This window comes from Artibeus jamaicensis, unplaced genomic scaffold, assembly GCF_021234435.1.
Source record: "Artibeus jamaicensis isolate MK-2021 breed Jamaican fruit bat unplaced genomic scaffold, CSHL_Jam_final contig_391, whole genome shotgun sequence".
Lineage (NCBI taxonomy): Eukaryota > Metazoa > Chordata > Mammalia > Chiroptera > Phyllostomidae > Artibeus > Artibeus jamaicensis.
Genome location: NW_026521814.1, coordinates 30,196,210 through 30,217,401, shown reverse-complemented (window position 1 = coordinate 30,217,401; position 21,192 = coordinate 30,196,210). Strand labels below are relative to the sequence as shown.

Genomic DNA, 21,192 nt, shown 5'->3' with positions numbered 1-21,192 from the left:
ATGATGAGAAAAGGAGTTCTGTCTGCAGTTCAAAATCAAGTCTCATTCCTCATTTTGAAGGCCAGACTAAGATGAGATTTGTACTGTGGCCTGTGCCCAAATGTGGACTGCTCTGATATATATCTGGTGTGTGTGTGTGTGTGTGTGTCCATGCTATTCTCTAAGGAATTAACAGTTGAGGATTCTCTTATTTTATTGCATAATTCTGGCATAACTCTATAGCCCAGACTGTTTGCCAAAGGAACTTTCTATAATGCTGGAATTATTCTGTATCTCTAACGTCCACCATCATGGTGATCACCAGCCACCCACGGCCACTGAGCACTTGAAATGTGACTGCCACCACTTAATTTTAATTACATTGATTACAATGTGGCTAGTGTTTTTCCAATGGACATTTGTCCAACGTGGCCTATTGGACAAATGCTAAAAGATAGTCCCAACCTTCAACATATACTGAACTATGTAAAATTATTTTTCACCTCTCCAGCTTCTTTCCTGACATAGCACTTGCGACAACCGCAATTTCATAACTGATTACAGCTTTCGCTTCTCAACCTCCGAGTCTCCCACAAGAACATACACAGCTGAGTGCGGGGGCTGCCCCCGCTGTGTGCACAGGTGTACCCCAGCGGCTAGCACAGGGCCTTGTCCAAAGCAGGGATCTAAAGCGTTTGTCTAATGAAAGAAGAAACTGGGTGCTGAATATGAAAGCATATGAATATGCTTTCACCTTGGCCTAGAATCGCCCAGAACTGTTGTCGTGCACCCCCAAAATATCTCATTTTCCAACTTTTTAATTCTGGCACAAAGCAGTCAACTCACCTCAAGACTAGCCCATCCACTTTTTTAAATATTTTATTTATTTATTTTTGGAGAGAGAAGAGAAGAAAAAGAGGGAGAGAAACATCAATGTATGGTTGCCTCTCATGCATCCCCCACTGGGGAACCTGGCCCACAACCCAGGCATGTGCCCTGACTGGGAATCAAATGAGCGACCCTTTCGTTTGCAGCCTGCGCTGCAGGCTGGGCCACACCAGCCAGGCTCCATTTTTTTAAAACAAATCATTGTTTCATTGGGGGAAAAAAAAAGAGTAAATAAATTTCAGCGCAGGAATCGGCAGTTTGAAAGAGATGGTTGAGTGCTGGGAGAAGGAATCCTGATGCAGGGTTTTTTTTAGCAGTTTTATTTTCATCTCGTTTTTTCCCATCACCATTTACCCCCTTTGTCTCCCCTTCCACCTGTACCCTCCCACCTCCCTCCTGCAACCACCACACTGTCGTCCATGTCCATGAGACCATTCTTTTTAACAAGAATTTTTTTGATGGGAAAAAAAATCAAAGGACTGACCATGACATTAATAGCAATTTCAAGGTCAGGTAGAGTTATCATTAAGTATACTTGGGGAGGCAGAAACCAGTGAGCAGTAGCTGATACATTTGGTGGGAGACGTGAGCTTATGGAATTCTTCTAATCATATCACTAAGGAGATTGTTTTACCTGCCCACATGGAGTACAAGTTACCCACTGCACATTAAAATGCATTCTAATTAAATTATATTTTTCACCCAATGATCAACAGAAATTGGGTGGGGTGGGGTGGACAGTCCTAATGGGTTTTAAGTTAGAAAACTCCTTAAACTTTACCTTTCCATTTTTTTCTTCCTCAGTCACTGCTATAGACTGAACGTGCCCCTTCAAATTTCATCTGTTGACATCTTAATCCAAAGACAAAGCCTCTGGGAAGGTAATTAATATCTCAGCGTGAGGTCCTGGGGGTGAAGCCCCACGACAGGATTGGTGCCCTTGTAGGGGGATAAAGAGACGTGAGCTCACGTTCCATCCACCTGGAAGAGCGTGCTCACTGGAATGTGACCTGCAGACACCCTCATCTCAGACTTCCCAGCCTCCAGAACTGGGGGAGCACAGATCTGGTGTTCAAGCCTAGTCTATGGTATTCTCGTTAGACTAGCCGAGACTGACTAGGGCAGTCAGTGTATTAGCTTCCTAGGGCTGCCACGACAAAGCGCCACAGACCGGGTACATTAAACAACAGGAATGTATTTCTCGCAGTCTGGACACTCGAAGTACAAGGTTAAGGTATGGCAATGCTGGCACTTCCTGAGGCTTCTCTCCTTGTTCTGGAGGTCGCGATCTTCTCCCTGTGTCTCCACCAGGCCTTTGTTCGCACCTCTGTGTGATCTCCTCTTCCTGTAAGGACGCCAGTCCTCCCCTAATGGCTTCCTATCAACTCAATTACCTCGTGAGGCCCTATCTCCAAAAACAGTCACACTCTGAAATACTGGGATTAGGATTTCAACATACGAGTTTGGGGTGACACAATCCAGTGCAGAACAGTCACCCCTCTTTTTCATGTTCTCAGGTTAACTTATCATCCCATCTGGCCACACTCGAAGAAGCCTCTGTGTTCAACACGTGGGCACAGTCAGTGTGCCTGTTTTGTTACGAATAACACACCCTTCTCTGATCATCTGGAGACCTGCTTAGATTTACATATTGGCAAGTCTAGGGTTGTAATTATTATTATAAAGTACAGCTTTACTGCCGTTGATGTGGTTTTCCTACATTATACGGGAAACAGCGATGTAACCGGTGGGCAGTCTTGCCATACTCTGGACAGGGACGCCAGGCCCCCTGCCTGGGTTGCGACTCTGGCTCTGCCACTCAGCTGGCGACCTTGCTAAAGGTGAGCTATTTACCCAAACTTCCTGTCCCTCCACTGACTCATGTACCGCATAAATTAGAAACTGTAATAGTACCTACATCTCTTGGCTGTTATTAGAATTCAATGATTTAATAAGTATGAAGCACTTGGAACACTGTCTAGCAGAGAATAAGCATTTTATAGCTATTATTTATTGTTGTTGCTAAATTGTACTCTATAGTAAGAAAAATATTTGAGAGTCAAATTCATCATTCCAATCAGTCATACACTTGATTTAACTCTTACAGTGAATATTCTGATTTTCCCTAAAATGTCCCTAAATTTTTTTCTGGTACACACAAGTTGTTTTTCGAAAACAATTCTCTGTTTTTGGTTAAAAATAATATTTAACCAAGATTAGAGGATTTTTCCAAAGGTGTAATTAAGACCAGTGATGGGAGGTCCGCCTATTCAAGGCATAATAAGCAAATTCTAGGAGTGAGAGCAAACTCCCAAGGCATTTTCAAATTCAAAAACTTATAGCAGAAGGTATATGATGAACTCTTAATAAATACTTAAATAGTGACAATGATGAAGATGGTGATGAATCACAAATGGAGAAAGGACTCAGAGATGAAGTTACCCACGTTTTATAAGGAGATCGTATTAAAAACTCTAAAGTTCAGTCCCTTGGATTGGTAATGATATGTGAACCATGATGGGAAAAGATGAGAAACCCAAAGAGAATGAAAGTATCTCTTCTCAGGCCTCTTAAGAACAACTAAAGGCAACAGTAACTAAAGCCTTATTGTACTGGGGCAATTTTTAACACTCTTTTTGAGGTTTATGTTCAAATAATTTTATTCAACAAATACATCTGGAGCTAGACCATGTGCTGCTTTGCTTGTGATCATGAAAAACTGAATGTGGGCACCAGAACTGAGAAATGCAGAACAGGGCCACCAAAAAGTGTATGAAATGTGCATTTAGAATGTTTGTGTGCCTGGGCCCACACTATGCATCCACAGTATGAACAGAGGAACATGGCTGGAAGGCACTGCGGCTGGGACTGGAAACCAGCACACCTCTACAGAGACCCTGAGGATGGTCACTGGTTGCCCGAGAGGCCAAAGTCCGGCACCCAGAGGATGAAAAAAAGTAAAGGTGGGTGTTGGGACTACTGAGGGGAAAAGCTAAAACCAAGCGCCTATCCTGTGCACATGGGCACCTGCCTGTATTCTGTGAAGACAGAACATCCTGTCAGGAAAAGATGAGCCTGAGTAAGAATTGGCTGGGGAAGATTAAACTTCCCAGGGGCACAGAGAAGAAGGAAGAGGTCAAAACATCAGCCCCCTGAGAAAATAAAGGGACCGAGCACAGCAGAACTGCCCACCTTGCCAAGTAATTGGCACACAGACATCAAACAGTGACATTGGACACCACAGCTGTGGATGTTAAAAGGAGGCTTTAAAGTCACACAGAGCAAGGTCTGCATCCCATCCACTGTGAACTAGTGAGTTCTGTTATCTCAAACAACTTGCTCGGCTTCTGTAACCCCGTTTTCTCAGCTTCAGCTCAGCACCGTGCTAAGGCACAGTGCCCCCTGAAGGAGCTGGAAAGGACAACTGTTACATGCAGGCAGTCAGGATGGGACACGCAAGGATAAAAGTGTGCAGGAGCCACAGGTAACAGCACGAAAACGTGGTGTGACTGTCTGGTTTTGATGAGAATTGGGAGATGAAGAGCATGGAGGGAAAAGAGCGGGCAACTTTCCCTGGGAAGGTAAGACAGCACTTCTGCTGAATTGGAGAGATGAGGAGATTCTGGTCAGCTGACTGTGGAGGGAAAAAACATTACAATAGGCGGGAACAGCATGTGCAAAGGCACGGAGTCGGGACACTGCCCTGCGTGTTCCGAGAACCACGGGACCGTGGGAGTGCCGGAGCAGGAAATGAGCAGATGCGGAGCTAAGCAAAGACCTCATCACTGCGGAGCTTCTATGCAGGCCAAGAACTTGGACTTATTCCCTACAGACGACAGACAAACATCAAAACATCTGTCTCACTCAGGTCTACTTGAGCTATCAAAAAGGTTTATTTGTATGTTTGTTTTCCAGTCCCCTTCCATGATTTCAGAGCATTTTTCTCTGAGTCTCACAGTTTTTAATGAAATATTTTCCCACAAGAAGGTTGTAGCAGACTTGAAAGGAGGACTGGGTGTCACTTTCCCCACGCCTCGTTTCTGTCATCTGGAGTTACAGACGCAATCAACCGGGTTTGGTTGTCCAAAGCAATCAAAGATCTAGCTACAAATGAAACTGCCCTCATCTGATGTATAGAGCCCCCGGGTTTGTTGGGCTTCTCACCTTGCTTCAAATACAAGTGAATGACAGGTTCACAAATCACACACCCCTGCACATGGGTCCTTTGGAAATTACTGTGACTTCCAGTAAATGTAAGCTTCTGAGGAAAACCACTGTGGTAGACATTAATTACAATTAATATAAATGAAAAAACACTTAAAGACACCCCCAAATACTTCATGGAAAACAACTAGAAGCTAGAGGCAGGAAACCGCTTAGACTGACAGCTTCTTGACAGCTACCTGACAAATCTAGAAGGCATCATTCACAGAGATTCAAAGGGAATGGCGCCCCCTAGAGCCGACGAGTGCACAACTCACGTGGTAGCATGTGACAGCTAGGGCCAATGAAGAGATCAGATTGTTAAAACCTGTGTTGCAAATAATAACAATAATAAAATAAGTACTCTACACAGTGGCGTAGAAGATTATTTTGGCTGTACTGATGTTTAACTTTAGTGGAATCCCGAGTGCCATGTAATTAATTCTCAAGGCTGCAGTTCAGGGTCTCCTGTGGAAACTGCCTGGGAATCCTTGACAAGGGAACCAAAGGAAATGACCTTCCAAGCAGCAGTTATTTAAAAAATAAAGACAGTGGTAATCACTTCACTCTTTGCTCCCTCTTCCTCTTACTAGGGAGGAAGTTCTAAAACGAAATTATACTTTTGGAGACAAACCCAATAATCTGAAAAGTGGTGGCTATTAAGTGAAGGAGCACTGAAATAATGCAATCTGAGTGAGATAACTGTGATTCAGTGGCTAAGGAAGCACTTTCCAAAATTTGGAGATGCAATATCCAACCTGGCAGTGCTTGTCACTGTATTGTTATACACATATTTATGTTTTTCACGAGAGCAAAAATTTAGATAACCCAACCTCAGCACAAGGTGTTATTTCACCAATACTGTTATTATGACATCCGCATATATCATTACAGAGCCCACAATGAGTGGGGTTAATACGTGGATTGGTGAACACAAAAACCAGAGGGCTCTGTTGTAACACACACACACGTGCACGCACACAAACACACATGCCGTATATATATAATTGTTCCTTTCAATGCCATTCTTCCTCTCCCAAGCAAAATGCATCGGAGATTAGAGAGAACAGGAAGGAAATAGCTGCCTTTCGGCCTCTCTGGTTTCAGATTGCATGAAAAGACTCCAGGGGCTGACTCAGAGGATACACAATACACATTGTTAGGAATCTTTAGTCTCATTTATTCGGATTTAATATTAGAACAAAGTTATTACTCAACACACTTTTCATATACAAATTTGCATGCCTGCTTCATTTTTAGCAATCTTAGATATAAGTTTCTGGGTTGATATCAAATGCACAATAAACAATAGAGCCTGTTTCCTACAACATGTATAGTAAGTGTAAAGAACCATTTGGAAGGTAAGAGAGTAAGGAGGGGGTGTGCAACCCGCCATGATTTCTCCAGCAAATAAACTGTCAATAGCTCTTGAGTGTCAATATCAGATACTGAAAATGTCCTCATCCAGACTGACTGAAGGAATAAAGTACTGATTCCATAATGAATCAACAGAGTACTCCAGTAACACTTTAAACCATTCCACCTTCCCTCATATATATTTGCTTTTTAAAAAAAGTGAAGCTCAATTATATCTGGAAAAATAGAAAATTACAGCAAGACAAACCCACATTTCTGACCCAAGATAATCAGAATTAACTGCTGAAACCCAGGCCACATTTTTAGGGTTTTTAGTATATTTTAAATATATATGAGAAATATATCTCTTAATGCATGTTTAAGGGAGAAAAAAAGCTCAAGTTTCTGAAACTGGATTTGTTAGGAATTTATAAAGAACTTTTTTTGGCCCAACATGATCCACAAACCAGTGTTATTCTAGTTGTTCCATAATACCAGCTACTGAGCAGCAGGCAACAGGGAGCTCTAGAATATTCTAGGTGGTTAGGGATACCTCAGAGAGATTGAGATGGCAATCTTTTAATCCTGAATACATTGTGAAGCAATTAAAGAACTTCCAACTCCTGAGTCCATTGACTCAAATGTCCATTGAGAATAGTATCTTATAAATAAACACTCAAAGAGTTTGGCTGTTCTTAGAACACATAACTTCGTCCTGGCAGATTTACAAACCAAATCATAAAGGCTTAGTGTGTTTTTCTACATAACCAAAGGATTTTCTTCAGATAGGAAGAAACATGTACTCTTCTTTGTCTCTGGAAAGGAAGCAGCTTCTACCTAATGATTTTATAACGTCATTTCATAATGCAAAAGCCCAAGTCTCCATTCTAAATCATAATTGTGTGATAGGGAGTCTTTTCCTTCCAAAAGTTACCTTATTTCAAAAAATTAATATGATCATTATAATAAGAATGATGATGAGGATGTTTCTTGCCATAGTCAATAATTTCCTGAACTGTTATGTGTACAATTTTGTACAAATCTAAACTTACTTTTAAAAAAATCCAACAGATGTTTTAAAAATGTATATAGCTAATCTTTTAATAAAGCCATGGGTTTTTCCTTAGAAGGAAAATCAAGTTCCTAATTACTTTGCTTTGGTGAATGGGTACCTTCACTTATTACAAATGCTTCGTGTCACTGATGTGTAGGGGTTGATTAATGATACAAAAATATTTTGCAAGAAGTGGCAAATAAGGTGAGTGGGAGGCCTTCCCCACCTTCCGGCCCACTATTATGAGTGTGTAATCTCATCCATGATGTGTATTTGAGCACGCTGGACCTACTTGAAATAAAAAAAGTCTAATTAAATTGGAAGTTAACCACTTTTGGAGTGAAGGAAGTTTTCTCGCTGCTCATTATGGTATTTTCAATACAACTTTAAAAGAGTGACATCTAATTTCATTATTTTTAAACTAAATTATATCAGACATATTTACATATACAGATAGGTATATACATGTGTGTATATGTATAAATACACACATACATTTTATATGCATATGTATGTATGCATGTGTGCATGCATGTTGACAAACATTAACCTTTGCCTGCGTCCTGTGCTCCCCCACTCTCCGTGTTCTAGAAAGTGGCTACTGCACAGAACCTCCACCCCCAGATGACTTAGATAAGGCTCACGGATGCTCCCCTTGTTTACCTGTGCCACGGCCAGACACACGTCCCGCAAGTTCCCCTTCAGAAATGATGCAGTTGAACTGGACAAAAGACCTGCTTCCTTGACGTGGCCAAACTTCAGTTAAGCTTCTCTCCTCACGTCAGGCCCTGGAACCTGACCCCTCCCCCAACACGCAGGCCTTCCCTAATGGCCTCTGGGGCTCACCTTACCCAGCCACCCACTCTCCATCCCGGTTCTTATGAATTTATTTGATCCTCCCAGCAAAAGACAAAGTCTTTTTGCCTGACCTTTGAGAAGCTTATAGATTTTATGGAAGATTTTATATATCGTAGCCATCTCCTTCCACATATTGCAATAATTCTTTCAAATAAAATCTTTTTACTTAAATCTGGATTTACTTTTACTTGACAATGTACACAGCACACTTACACATACATTCAGAGACATGGGCTCACACTCTGATTTGGTTAAAAATAAGGAAATTAATGAACTGTATCCTATCTTCTTCTCCCTAGAGTAACAAGGTAAACAGAAGAGCTTGTGCCTGAAAAACCCAAAAGACTGTAAGAAACTGAAAATGACCTTGGCCAGTGTGGCTTGGTTGGTTGGGCATCAGCCCACAAATCAAGAGGTCGTGGATTTGATTCCCAATCAGGGCATATGCCTAGGTTGCTGGTTCAGTCCCCCATTGGGGCACATACAAAAGACAACCAATTACTGTTTCTTTCTCACGTGAGTGTTTCTTTCCTTCTCTTTCTCTCTCCCTTCTCCTCTCTCTAAAATCAATAAGCATGCCATTGGATGAGGAAAGAAAAGAAATTAAAAATGAAACACTTTTATTATCAATAATTTCTTTCCTCTTATATCATTGTAGAACAGTTAACAGAGTTAAGACATAAAAGTCACCTCAGCTTTAAATTCACCTTAGACAAAGAATGTGTAAGAAACACACTTTCTCTAAAGAAAATGTTCTTGCAAGGAAAGTAAGACCTTCCAGAATATCACAAATTAGAGCCAAGACCTCTGGTCTATGAAGCATTCGTTCATTAAGGTTCTGCCACTTGCGAATTATTCAGACTCATTATAAAATGCTGCTTCCATAGGAAAAAAATAAGTGCACCTCCCAGAGACACTAAATTCAGCTGTACTGGAGATAAAGGAGAGCAGTCTATGCTTCCATAATCAGGTCAACAGCCTGGATTGTGTCTCTACTAAACATCTGGCAGGCGCAGCTGGGGTGCAGCCCTCCAGGGCAGAAATCTGGACACAACATAACCAGCCTCCCTATTGCTATGAAGAATTGGCGAGCCACTAAGCAGTGCCACGCAGTGCTGCTCAGGAGCCGTTTGCAGTGACGTTTTAGACTCGTACCTTTTTGGTATTATAGGCATATTATTGTTCTACTACCATTTTTTCTAGTGCTAATACAGCTAATGTTCTATATTATATAATTCTCTCTCCAAATCTTTTCAACTTTAAGTCACAGAACCCTCTCAAAAACTAACCTTATAACATTCTCTTCTGCAGCTATAATGTCAAATGAATTTTATGGATGCACATGGACATGGAAGGTTGCTGTGGATTATTATTTTTAGAAGGTAGGTGATTAAATTTGCTTATAATTAACAATGTGACTCATGACCAGATTTTAGATAATGACAAATCAGCTAGGATGTTAATGAATGGTAATTAAATGAGCCAGGCAGACATTTCAGATCGTCCCAGACCAAAGTGAGGAAGTCCAGCACATTTATTTTGACTTGTTTTCTTCTCACCATCATTTTCAGATTGTTTTGGCAACCACACTCAAGTATCAAGATACAAGGCCGGGTTCTGGAACCCCTGAAAGGCTGAAGATATTTACTCTCTACTCAACTGGTACTTCCTCATAGAAGACCTCCCTGACCTCTCCCATTGGGTTGAAGCCCAACTTCTCCTTCACGGCACTGATCGCAGACACAAAGTCAGTGTGTGATTGTTAAGTGACTGCCTTCCCCCTAGACTGTCAGCTCTGTGAGATCGGGGCCCCCGTTCTTGTTCAGCAGTGCATTCCCAGGCACGCAGCCTAGCACCCTTGAGGAACTGACAGGTATTTGTTGAATGGATGAATTTGAGTTTACACACACATACACACACACACAAATTACTCTTTGCCAAATTATACATTAGAAGCCTCTTTTATAGTTTGTACTTTCCTATTTATGAATGTTTGAGAGCAAACAAATAAAATCCTCTTCCTAAGATGGGAGAGAATTGTATTTATTCTGCACTAGTAAGCCAAACAATAACAAGGTCCTTAAAATGTGTCTAGGAGTTTTAGACCCTTAGCCCAAGTATAAATACATCGAGCTTAGCTTATAAAACCCCGGGAGTAGATGCTAAGCCTTCTAAATGTATACTCTTCACTTCCTAAGGTCTAATATTTTATTTTATGTACAGAGACAATGGTGCTGACACATGAGATTGAAGTTGTTTTTCTAAAACTGATCCACCATTCTCTCTCACCTGCAACCTTCTTCCTGGTGGTAAAGGACAAGCACCGTGTGGCAGCTGGCTGAGACCACAGGTGAGTCTAGGGCTCGCCAGGTTGAATGAGACTAAACCGGTTGCCACTCTAATCAGACCCTCAGTTTTGGCGTCATCATTATTTTGTCCTTTGCCAGTTCCAGTCACCAAACATTGCCAGGATGACAGTACCAGAACTGCTTGCCAAAATCCAAATTCTGTTTTTAAAGCATATAATAGGTAAAAATCTAAAAATTAAAAATCAAATAAAAAAATAAAGAATAAATGTAGCATAAAGAAGATAGAGACTAGACCGATACCTTCCACTAGCTATTAGGCACACTTAGCCTAACAATGCAAGAAAGTCTTTAGGTCAGTAGGTAAGTTTTTCAGCAGATGAACACACAACTGGCTGTCTAGACATGAAGAGACAGTCAGGTAGATCTTGCAGCAGTAATTAGTTATGTGGTCCATTCTGTGCAATTTGCTTATGATAGAGCACTTAACCTATGTTTAACAGACTATAACCTCTATTTCCAGAGTAGAACCTTTGTGAGTTATAAACTGAATTTAGTTATCAGAACCTCTGTAATATTGTTTGAGTATTTTCACTGCAATACAGTCTTGCAAAATGATAGAAAGGATAAAAAATTGTTTTGTTTTCAAATATGCCCGACAAAAAAAAGCAATATTGTTAGAATATCAATACTACCAAAAGCAATCTAAAAATTCAGTGCAATCCCTATCAAAACCCCAATGATGTTTTTGCAGAAATAGAAAAAGCCATTCTATAACTTGTATGGAATCTTAAGAGACTCTGAGTAGCCAAATATATATATATAAAGAAGAACAAAACTGGAGTACTCAGAAACTTACTACAAAGCTACAGTAATCAAAACAATGTGATACTGGCATAAACTCAGACACATAGACCAAAGGAATATAATAGACATCCCAGAAGTAAACCCTTGTGTATACACTTAAATGATTTTGACAAGAGTGCCAAGACTATTCAATGAGGAAATAACAGTCATTTCAACAAATGGTGTTGGGAAACTGGATATCCACATGAAAGGGAATGAATTTAGACCCTTACCGAACAACATATACAAAAGTTAACTCCAAATGGATCAAAGACCAAAATGTAAAACCTAAAAGAATAAAACTCTCAAAAGAACATACGGCAAAAGCTTCAGGACACTGGATTTGGCAGTGATTCTTGGATATGACACCAATGGCAACAAAATAGGCAATAAAAGAAAAACTAGACATATGAGACCTTACGAAAACTTTAAAACTTTGTGCATCAAAAGGAAATATCAGAGTGAAAAGGCAATCCACAAAGTGGAATAAAATACTTGTAAATCAAATATCTTATTAGGGATAAATGCCCATAATATATATAGAACTTCTAAGACAAAAACCACCACAAAAAAAATAAAAAATGGGCAAAGGACTTCAACAGATATTTCTCCAAAGATAATATACAAATGGCCAATAAGCACATAAAAAGATGCTGAAGATCATGAATCAGGAGTAAAATGTAAATTTTCCCACAGTAAGATACCACTTCACACTCATTATGATGGCTATTATGAAAAAAAACAGAAAAGTGTCAGCAAGGATGTGGAGAAATTGAAACTCATGCATTGTTGGTGAGAACGTTTAACGATACAGCTGACATGGAAAACAGAGCAATGATGCCTCAAAAAACAAAACAAAACATGGAATTACTATAGGATCCAACAATTGCACTTCTGGAGTTTTACCCAAAGGAACTGAAATCAGGCCCTCAAACAGCTGCTTGTTCACAGCAGCATCATTTACAAAAATTAAAGCATGAATGTGTCCCAGGGTCCACTGACAGGTGACTAAATGAGCACCATGATCTATTTATTTACAATGGAATATATTTAGCCTTAAAAAGGAAGGAAATTCTGATGTGTGTTACAGCACGGATGAATCTTGAAGCGAAATAAGCCAACCACAAAAACACAAATACCACATGGTTCTGCTTATAGGAAATTCCTACAGTTGTCAAAATGATAGAGATGGAGAGGAGAATGGTGGTTGCCAGGGGCCGGGGGAGTGGTGGGTGGGGAGTTACTATTTAATGAGTGTAGACATTCCGTTTTACCAAATGAAAAGAGTTGTGGAGATGGATGGTGGTGATGGTCGCACAGCACTTTTCATGTATTTGATAACATCGAACCATATGCTTAAAATGGTTATTATGGTGAATTTTATGTTATGTGTGAAAAAAGCAGAAAAGAGATCGCAACAAGATGCCGGGTATAGATCATTCCATTTGGAAGAACAGTCGGGAAGAAAGAAGAGGGCAGTGGGAGGCTTTGCCGTGGGAGGCTGTGCAGAGGAAAAACAAACGGGGTAAAACTAGGGTGTCATAGCGCCATGGGTTAACAAAATCAAAAGCGGGGGAGCAAGACATAAAAGATACGATATGTAAGTAGAGAGATTTACAGTATTGCTAAGTTCGGTGGCAAAAGGACCAATGTATTTGAGTAATATAATACAATTAAGCTATAGAAAAAAAATTGGGGTAAAAAACGTAACCATAAAATGTGGAGATCAACTTCATCTGCCCATTATACAGTCAGACAGAAGAAGCCAGTGAAAACTGAAGTATGTGGCCACACCTCCAAGAAGAATCCATCGTGCTCATGACCAAGTCCAAGCACAGACTGAAGAAAAAGGCCTGAAGCCATAGAACTGGCTATAACCACAAGCATGTGAGAACGCTGGATCCCATCCAGGACAAAACACTTAGCAGGGCAACTGAGAGGCACAAGAAGAAAAGCAACATCATCCTTCGCAGTAGGAAGAAGCGCCTGTCTGCAGGGAAGTCCGCAGCCTTCCTCGGCCTGACCCCGCAGCCTGACCCCGGCCACCTGCAGGGAGCTACGCTGACCGAAGTGCACTTCGGAGTAAAACTTGAAAGTTTTTAAGTGTAATTGAAACATTTGTCTGTTACAATAAAAAAACCAAGGAAATGATATTGTTTATTTTTAAGTATTCTGTAACTTTAAATACAATTTTAATTATCAGAAAAATAAAAAGAGCTCTAAGGACTCCAGCAACATAAATTCTGATCTCATGTTTAGGTGAGGTCATTTTTAGGTGAGGCTAAATCTAGCCCCAGAGAAGAGAATTATCAAAAACTCTATTCGTTGAAGGTTTCTAGACTCATTGTCCAAGTGCTGTAGGTCTAAACCCTTAGATAACTAAAAAAAAGAAAAAGAAAAAAAAAGAGGGTAGTTTTACAGCCCTAAAATTTGTTATTTTGTATGTATTCTTTGACAGTATTTCCCTCAGACCAGAATTAAAAGCTTTGTTTAAGTTCTTTGAACACTGGCTTCTCAAGGTTGGTGACTTAAATGTTCTTCGACTTTGCCTCTCTCGAGTCTCCTTTCTTCTCAGTGAAGCCTAAGGACATTTATCGACAGGGACTGCACCTCTCATTTCTAATCATCTTAACTTTGTTATTGAAAGGAAGAAGCGCCCAGGGCTTCTGCTCTACCAGCGAAGGTGATTAAAGACAGACTGGGGGTCTGGGCAGCACTGAGGCTGTGGGGCAGTGGAGCCGAGGAAGGAACAGAAAACGGAGTTTGGTCTTTGCAAAGTTTTTGCTGGAGGCAGGACTCTTACACTTCCTCTGTCTCCTGTATCTGTAGAAGCTGGCAATGTCTAGACTGCAGTTAAGCTGTCCAAGAGAAACAGGAGGAAGTCGTCTAGGTTCTCAGGGTAGGTCTTTGGTATTTCTGGTGTAGTTTTGTTTGCTTTCAAATCTCAATGGTATCTTTTTAGGGGCTCAATTGCTTCCATTTGCTCAGGGATGATCAGGCCTGGAGGAGCTGATTCATGCTAACCAAGTTCATAGGGGATGGACTGATCAAAAAGGAAGTTCACTGACTCATTTGCAAAGTAAGTGAAACTGCCAAGCATATGAGACTAGTTACGTCACTCAGTCAACCCACTCTCTCCACTAAAAATTGCACTTGGGAAGCTGAGTAGAGAACAGAGCTGCTTGGTGAATAAGAATTGGTGATCTCAAGCTATACTCTTTCAATGTACCTTTCTGCACTATAAGAATACACTGCCAAAGTGACTGGAATACTCGTTAGCTGTACAAGACCCTCATTTCTTTGGATTAAGTAAGAAAACAAATATAAAGCACTTAGTATAGTACTTGATACATAGAAAGCACTCAGTTAATACAAGCTAGTGTGAGGGTTCAGAACTAGCCACCCCAAATGTGCCTCAGTATTATGCAGATTATCTTGAGTGAAAGACAGTTTCAGCTTCAGGCTCAAGAGAAATTTCTGCCCCCTCCCTTTAACCACCTAGAGGAACTCCAGTTATAGGAACTTGCCCATAATAAGAGATTATCACAGATAACCTCTTTTGACCCATTAACAGGGCACAGTAAACTTTTATCTGCTAAACCTCCGTTCTTCTTATCAAAGCAATGACCCTTTGAAGGCCCCAAGATACACTGCCTCGTCTTGAGATCAGAATGTCTTATAATCCTAGATCCCCCTTTCTATCTCTGAACCTCTCATGTATGCAGGTTCCCATGCCCGTAAGATTAAATTAGATCTTCTCTTGTCATTCTGTTGATTTGATTATTCCTCCAGCCAAAAGAACCAGAGGAGGGAAAGGGGGTCTCTTCCACTTCCCACACTGTCATTATTATGTTGCTATAAATATTCTGACAAGATAACATAGTGGGCGGGCAGTATGGGCTTCTGAGTTAAATTCTTGCTCCATCACTCACTACCTATGTGCCAATGGGAGGGTTACTTAACCTTCCAAACCTCAGTTCAGTTCTCTGACTATAAAATGGGTATAACAATTGTATCTTTAAAGCATTGCTCTTAAAATTATTTAAGATGTATGAAAGTCACCTAACTGCTCATAGTAAGTACTGAAGGCTTTTTGTTAATAACACACTTACAATACACACTTACAATTGTATTTTATATGCCAGACATTGCTTTATAACTCCTCTAGTCACTAATTTATTAACCCTTTTTGTCCTCTCTACAACCCCGTGAGGCAGGGAGAGTTGAGGATCTGCTGCTGGTGGATTATATTCACCAATATCTGCTTCCCTTTCTTGAGGCAGTGCCCCCTTGCACCACTGAACTGAAGTCAGATTTGACCATTGGTCTTGATTTGGCCAATCAAATGGGAACAGAAGGGACATGTGACACTACCTGGCAGAAGGGTTTAAAACCAATTTGTGCTTCTTTACCTCAAGGACTACGGCGTTTGTCAAGATAGAGCCCCCATTAGCTTGAGTTCCTAAGTACCCCTTGCTGACCTGTGACTGACATGCTTTGGAAGCTAGAAATAACCCATAGTTTTAAGTCACTGAGATTTTCAAGCTTTTGTAACCACAGCACAACCTACCACATCCCAACTGGCTCAGAAGCACAGAAACGAAAGGAAATCTTCCCAAGGCCACCCAGCTGGGACATATCTGGCTCCCGAGTCTGTAATCTTGACCACTTTGCTTAATGTTTTTTAATAATTGATAGTAATATCAATATAAAGAATAGTTGATGATTAATGCACTGTTGTCACTGAGGACCTGTTTCTAGACATTGTCATAAATAGCTATATTCTTTTCTAAATGAGTTGGCTCAGGAGAAAACTGAGCCTTTCTCCAGCTTCTAGTGCAACAATAGCCAGCAGCTGCCAGAAACACCACTGGAGTTTTGAATGGACAACTCAGAGGACACTGGACAAGCCTCATCTTTATAAAATGCCAGAGCAGCCCCAGGGGCTTGGTCACTACGGCTGCCAGAGGCTGGCTGAATGGCCCCTCCCCCCATCTACACAGGATCTCACAGAATGCGTTAGAATATCTACCATCATTCAAGTGAAGGGGAACTACTCCTGCTGTCATTCAGTCTTTCAGAGAAGGATGCCCATCACCTTGTGTCCCTTCTTCTCTAGTCTCTCAGCAATGAGTAGAGACTTCAAAAGGGTTTGCAAGCTCTATGAGAAAGATAATACTACACTTACATTATGTAATTTCCCAGAGGTAGTAATACTCCCTAGGGCTGTGAGTGCCTGAAATTTGGGACTGAATGAGAGAATTGACCTGGTTTAGAAACACAAGTGCCCAAAGAGGAGAAGTCAGCTTCATCAGCCTCGGCTCTTCCCAAGGAAATGAAAGAGTTGTCAAGATGAAAGCAGAAGGAGTAAAGGCTTAAACAGTGATAAAAAGCTAAGAGGTTAGGTGGGAAAATGTTAGGCATATTGACCGAACAGGTTTTTATAGCACACACTGAAATGCATTAATTATAAATTCTCTTCAATATTATTTTACCTATATATCTCTACTTGAGACCTAGAGCCTGCTAAAAGCAATTTTTATCAAACTTTTACAAACATAAAGACAATGGGATTTATTTCCTTATAATAGTCAACAGGTCAAGTCAGAAAAAAATACATGTTGGGAAAGCTCCCTGAAATGCTCCTCTTCAGGTTCTTCTGCATTTTGGTTTTGTAGGTGTGGCCACACTATGATAAAGTTCTTTCCATTCTTAAAGAGTCGAAACAATGTGGATGGAGTCATCTAAGACTTTAGGTTAATTCCTCTTCATAGCACGTTGGGTTTTATCAGTGATACATTATAAGTTCATATCTCTTTTCCAAGAGATCTTAGAATTCTCATGAGTGAAACACTTCTACAATTAATGGCAACTGACTACAACAGGTTGACTATAAAGTGAAGTTACAGTACCTTTTTCTGGAAGACTTAAAGAATGGGAAAAATTCCACTGCAAGATTTTACTGTTGTGTGAATAACCAAACACAACTTATTCCAGAAGGCCATGATGGAGAAAAGACAATGAAAGAAACTGTTCGTGTGTGAGGGTGAGGGGCGATGGAGCTATCTGGGTCCAGGGGTTATCCGGAAAAGATACTGAAGACTGAGTTGTGAGACAGGCAGCATCATTCGACTGAAATGAACATGGTGGCTGTGTAAGAAGTTGGATTTTGTGCTCAGCAGAGAAAGAGAAAGAAAGGGAGAGGAAAAGGACAGGTATAGTTGGACATTGGCCTGTGGCAGAAGTGTGGGGACACGCAAGAGATCTGCTAACCAAGCCTTTACACTGGGCCTGTGTGTGGCACTAAACTATGAATTAAAGAAAAACACATGTATGGTAGCTTCCAGGACTATCTTGCTTTCAGCCTCCTTGCTGGATTCTAAGTCCTGACCTCCGGCTTAGAAAATTTGGACACAGTAATCACAATTCATAGTCATTACATTATAGAGGTATTCATCTTTTGTTTCTATACATTTTTCTCCAGCTTCCCTGCCATTTATTAATATCAGATTAGCGTAGTACTAGATTTTAGAAAACACAAAACTAAGGACTTTATTTTGTAGTCTCAGCTCAATTTACTTTAAAGGCAGTGCCCCTTTCTTGTACCCAATGCTACCAACCCACCATTTACCTGAAGGTGTATTTCTCATTTTTGTCAACTCCTGCCTTTTTGTTGGGAATTATTAGGAATGAAATATTTTTAGCTGCCCAAATCCACACACTCAGCCAACGTTGGTCAATCTTTACTGCCTCCCCCTAGATAGTGGGGAGCACTTGTGTAAATGAGTGTGTAAGGAAACCTTCTCAATAGGCAATGCAGAATTTTGTTGGTGGCCCCTGCCATGTCCTACCAACTCCAAGATTGCATCTTAGCAGCGTGGTTATTGCTAATTCATCCAGTTGTAACCAATGCAAATGGACTCGCATAAACTTAAGAGAAGGGGCATTCACTGGGAGACTTTCAGGAGCTCTGAAACAGCAACAGGAAGGCTGCAGAAAAGTAGTAACTAAGATACAGAAATAAAGGAAGAGTCTTAGACAGAACAGCATCTTCTCAGAGATACCCCAGAAGTGAAGGGGCTCCACAGAGCCCAGGCTCTCTGTCAGCTAAAATTTCAAGGTCCAAGGAGACCATGTGTCTAGTGTGTGCAGAAGGGAAACCCGACTAACAGGCCCACCAAACTGTGGCTTAGATCTTTTGCGTGCATCATCCCATTTAATTCTCACTAAACCTTGGGGGTAGATATCATCATCACCCTCAGAGAGATTAGGTAACCTGGCTAAAGCCTCACCAGATGATTTGCACGCAGACCCTGTGCTCCCGCCCACGCTCCTGGATTCAGTCATGCAGATTAAGTTTTACAGGACAAGGACAGGGTAATGGTTAGAACCGCGGGCATGAGTTAAAATCTCAGCTCTGCCATTCACTAGCTGAAGGCAAGACACTTAGACACCCCCAGGCCTCAATTTCCTCCTCTGTGAGATGGGAGAGATCAGTTATCAGAAACAGGAGTTGTTTCAAGATCACACAATTGCTGCAAAGAGCCAAGGGGAAATGTATATAAACTACTTAGGCACACGTGCTTGTCACACATCAAGTGCTGAACAATCAATGGTCGCTATTAGTTACAGGTCTGTCGGTCCTTGTAGGCTAGTCCTGGAGGCCCAGGCATTACTCTTTGGTTCTTTGGATCCCAGCACCTTCCTCAAGGATCAGCACATTAATAATCTTGCATAAATATTTGCGGAATGGGAATCGTTTGTATTGAGTTCACCCTCCTCGTTGTACTCTAGTGTTAGAATGAGCTTCTCTTTACAGTGATGTGGTAGCTCCGCCCTCCCCATGAAGCAAATGATGCTTATCCCCCACCCGCCCCAGCCCTGGCCCCCAGACTGTTAATTCATAAGGCCAGGGTCTGCATGTCTTTTGTACTCCATGGATGGAGTACAAAATATCTGTGAATTGCATGTTTAATATACATTTGTAACACAGCTCACAGATCCCCCAGCATTTTCACGTACACGTGTGTGTGCAGCATCCCTCTGCACAGCAGGTTTAAGACACGGGCTCTGGAGCAGACCACCTGGGTTCAATCTCCAGCTGCACCATTAACCATCTGAGTGACCTTGGGTAGTGTACCTAAGTTTTCAATGCCTCAGTGTTCTTACCTGTAAAATGAGAATAATAACAGTATACAGTTGTTGTGAGCACTAAAATGTTCATTCGTATGAGCCTTACAAAACAGCACCTGTCACACAGTATGTGTTCTTTAAATGCCAGCAATGACTAATTTTGTTTGTGGCTGTTTTTCTCCTCTCGTACTGTCAAAAGCAAATTATTCTGACTGCTTAAAACACTTCTCCTTTCGTGTAAGAAAATATGAAAAGTGGCATCTTTACTTAAAATCCGGACATTAATATTCAGTAGAGCAAATCATAATCTCAAAAAAATGACTTCCACAGCTATTTGCAAAAATAAGTGTATTTATAGAGTCTGTCCTTAAAATAAAATAATCCTAAATGGTTCCAGATATTCGACCATTTAAGGCTCTTTCACATCACTCACGGTGGATTCTTCTCCTGCAACATTTGGCCTTGCTCTCCTCACGAACAAGAACAGCTATACTGACTTGAGCAGAGTGTTCATGTGAATAAGAACACAGACGCACAGACACCAGGCAACAGAATTAGGTTGTACTGTCCTCTGACTGCACCGCAAACCTCACGCGCTACTAGGGCAAAAAGCATGTCAATCCCAGTATGCACCTCCCCATCACTTAGCGCATGAACCTAGTGATTAGGTCGCATGTTACTTAAAAATGCAAATCAGTGTATTTAACCATTGATGTTTTCTCTACATGATAAAGAAATGAAGAGGGAAAAAAAACCAAAGGGAAAGGGGCACCCTGGCACTTCACTTACCTTCAACACTGTAATGTTCCAGGCAAAGCTTTCAATTGCCTTGTTGAGTTTTCTTCCTTTCAAGCCTTCCTTTGTCCCCAGATTATGAAGTTCCTCGTGGAACTCCATCCCTTTGAAAAGAGAACATGGGAGAATTCTTAGCATAAATTGAAGAGAAATAGGCATTTCTGAACATATTATAAGCAAAAATATAATTTCCCATTCCTGTCCTCTTATAATTTCTAAATCCCTAAATTAGATTGTTCCCCCCATTCCGCTCATCCCCACTGAATGGCTGTGCTTGGGGGAAACTAGTCGCTGCATTAAACTAAAGTACATGTTAAACAACCAGGAGCCACAGACGAAGACATGAGAAGGTAAGAAGCACATTCTTTCAATAAGTTACATCCATCGTGTTTGTCTTCCTGGTTTTTATATGAAATGGTATAATGTGTGAATGGCAACCGTATGTGATGGATGCAAATATCTCCCTTTTCCTGTGAACCATCCATATGGCTTGACAGAAGGCCCTAAGCCCACATCGATGACACTGGTAATTAATAAAAGTTGAGTAAAAATAAAAGTTTTTTAAATAGCATTCCTGGAAACACCCAAATGTTTCTGATTTGGGGATGACCTTAAAGTGATTATTAGCTAAACTGTTCTCTCAAGTTTGAATACTATAAAAAACATCACCTCACCACAATCTGTTTCTTCAGCCTAAGCCTTATAACTTCAAGGACAGGCATCGTCATTTCCTCCGGATAGCTCAGTCCATCTTTGAAGAGCTATGATCGATAT

At 40.9% G+C, this 21,192-nt stretch overlaps 1 protein-coding gene across 1 annotated transcript in view; it reads right to left on the bottom strand.

Annotated features, from left to right (window-relative positions):
* Nucleotides 1-21,192, bottom strand: part of PLCL1 (phospholipase C like 1 (inactive)) — a 304,465-nt gene that overhangs the window by 20,404 nt on the left and 262,869 nt on the right. The window contains exon 5 of the mRNA XM_037167573.2: nucleotides 20,413-20,522. Within this exon, the coding sequence (XP_037023468.2) occupies nucleotides 20,413-20,522 (110 nt within the window). The remainder of the gene's footprint in view (nucleotides 1-20,412; nucleotides 20,523-21,192) is intronic.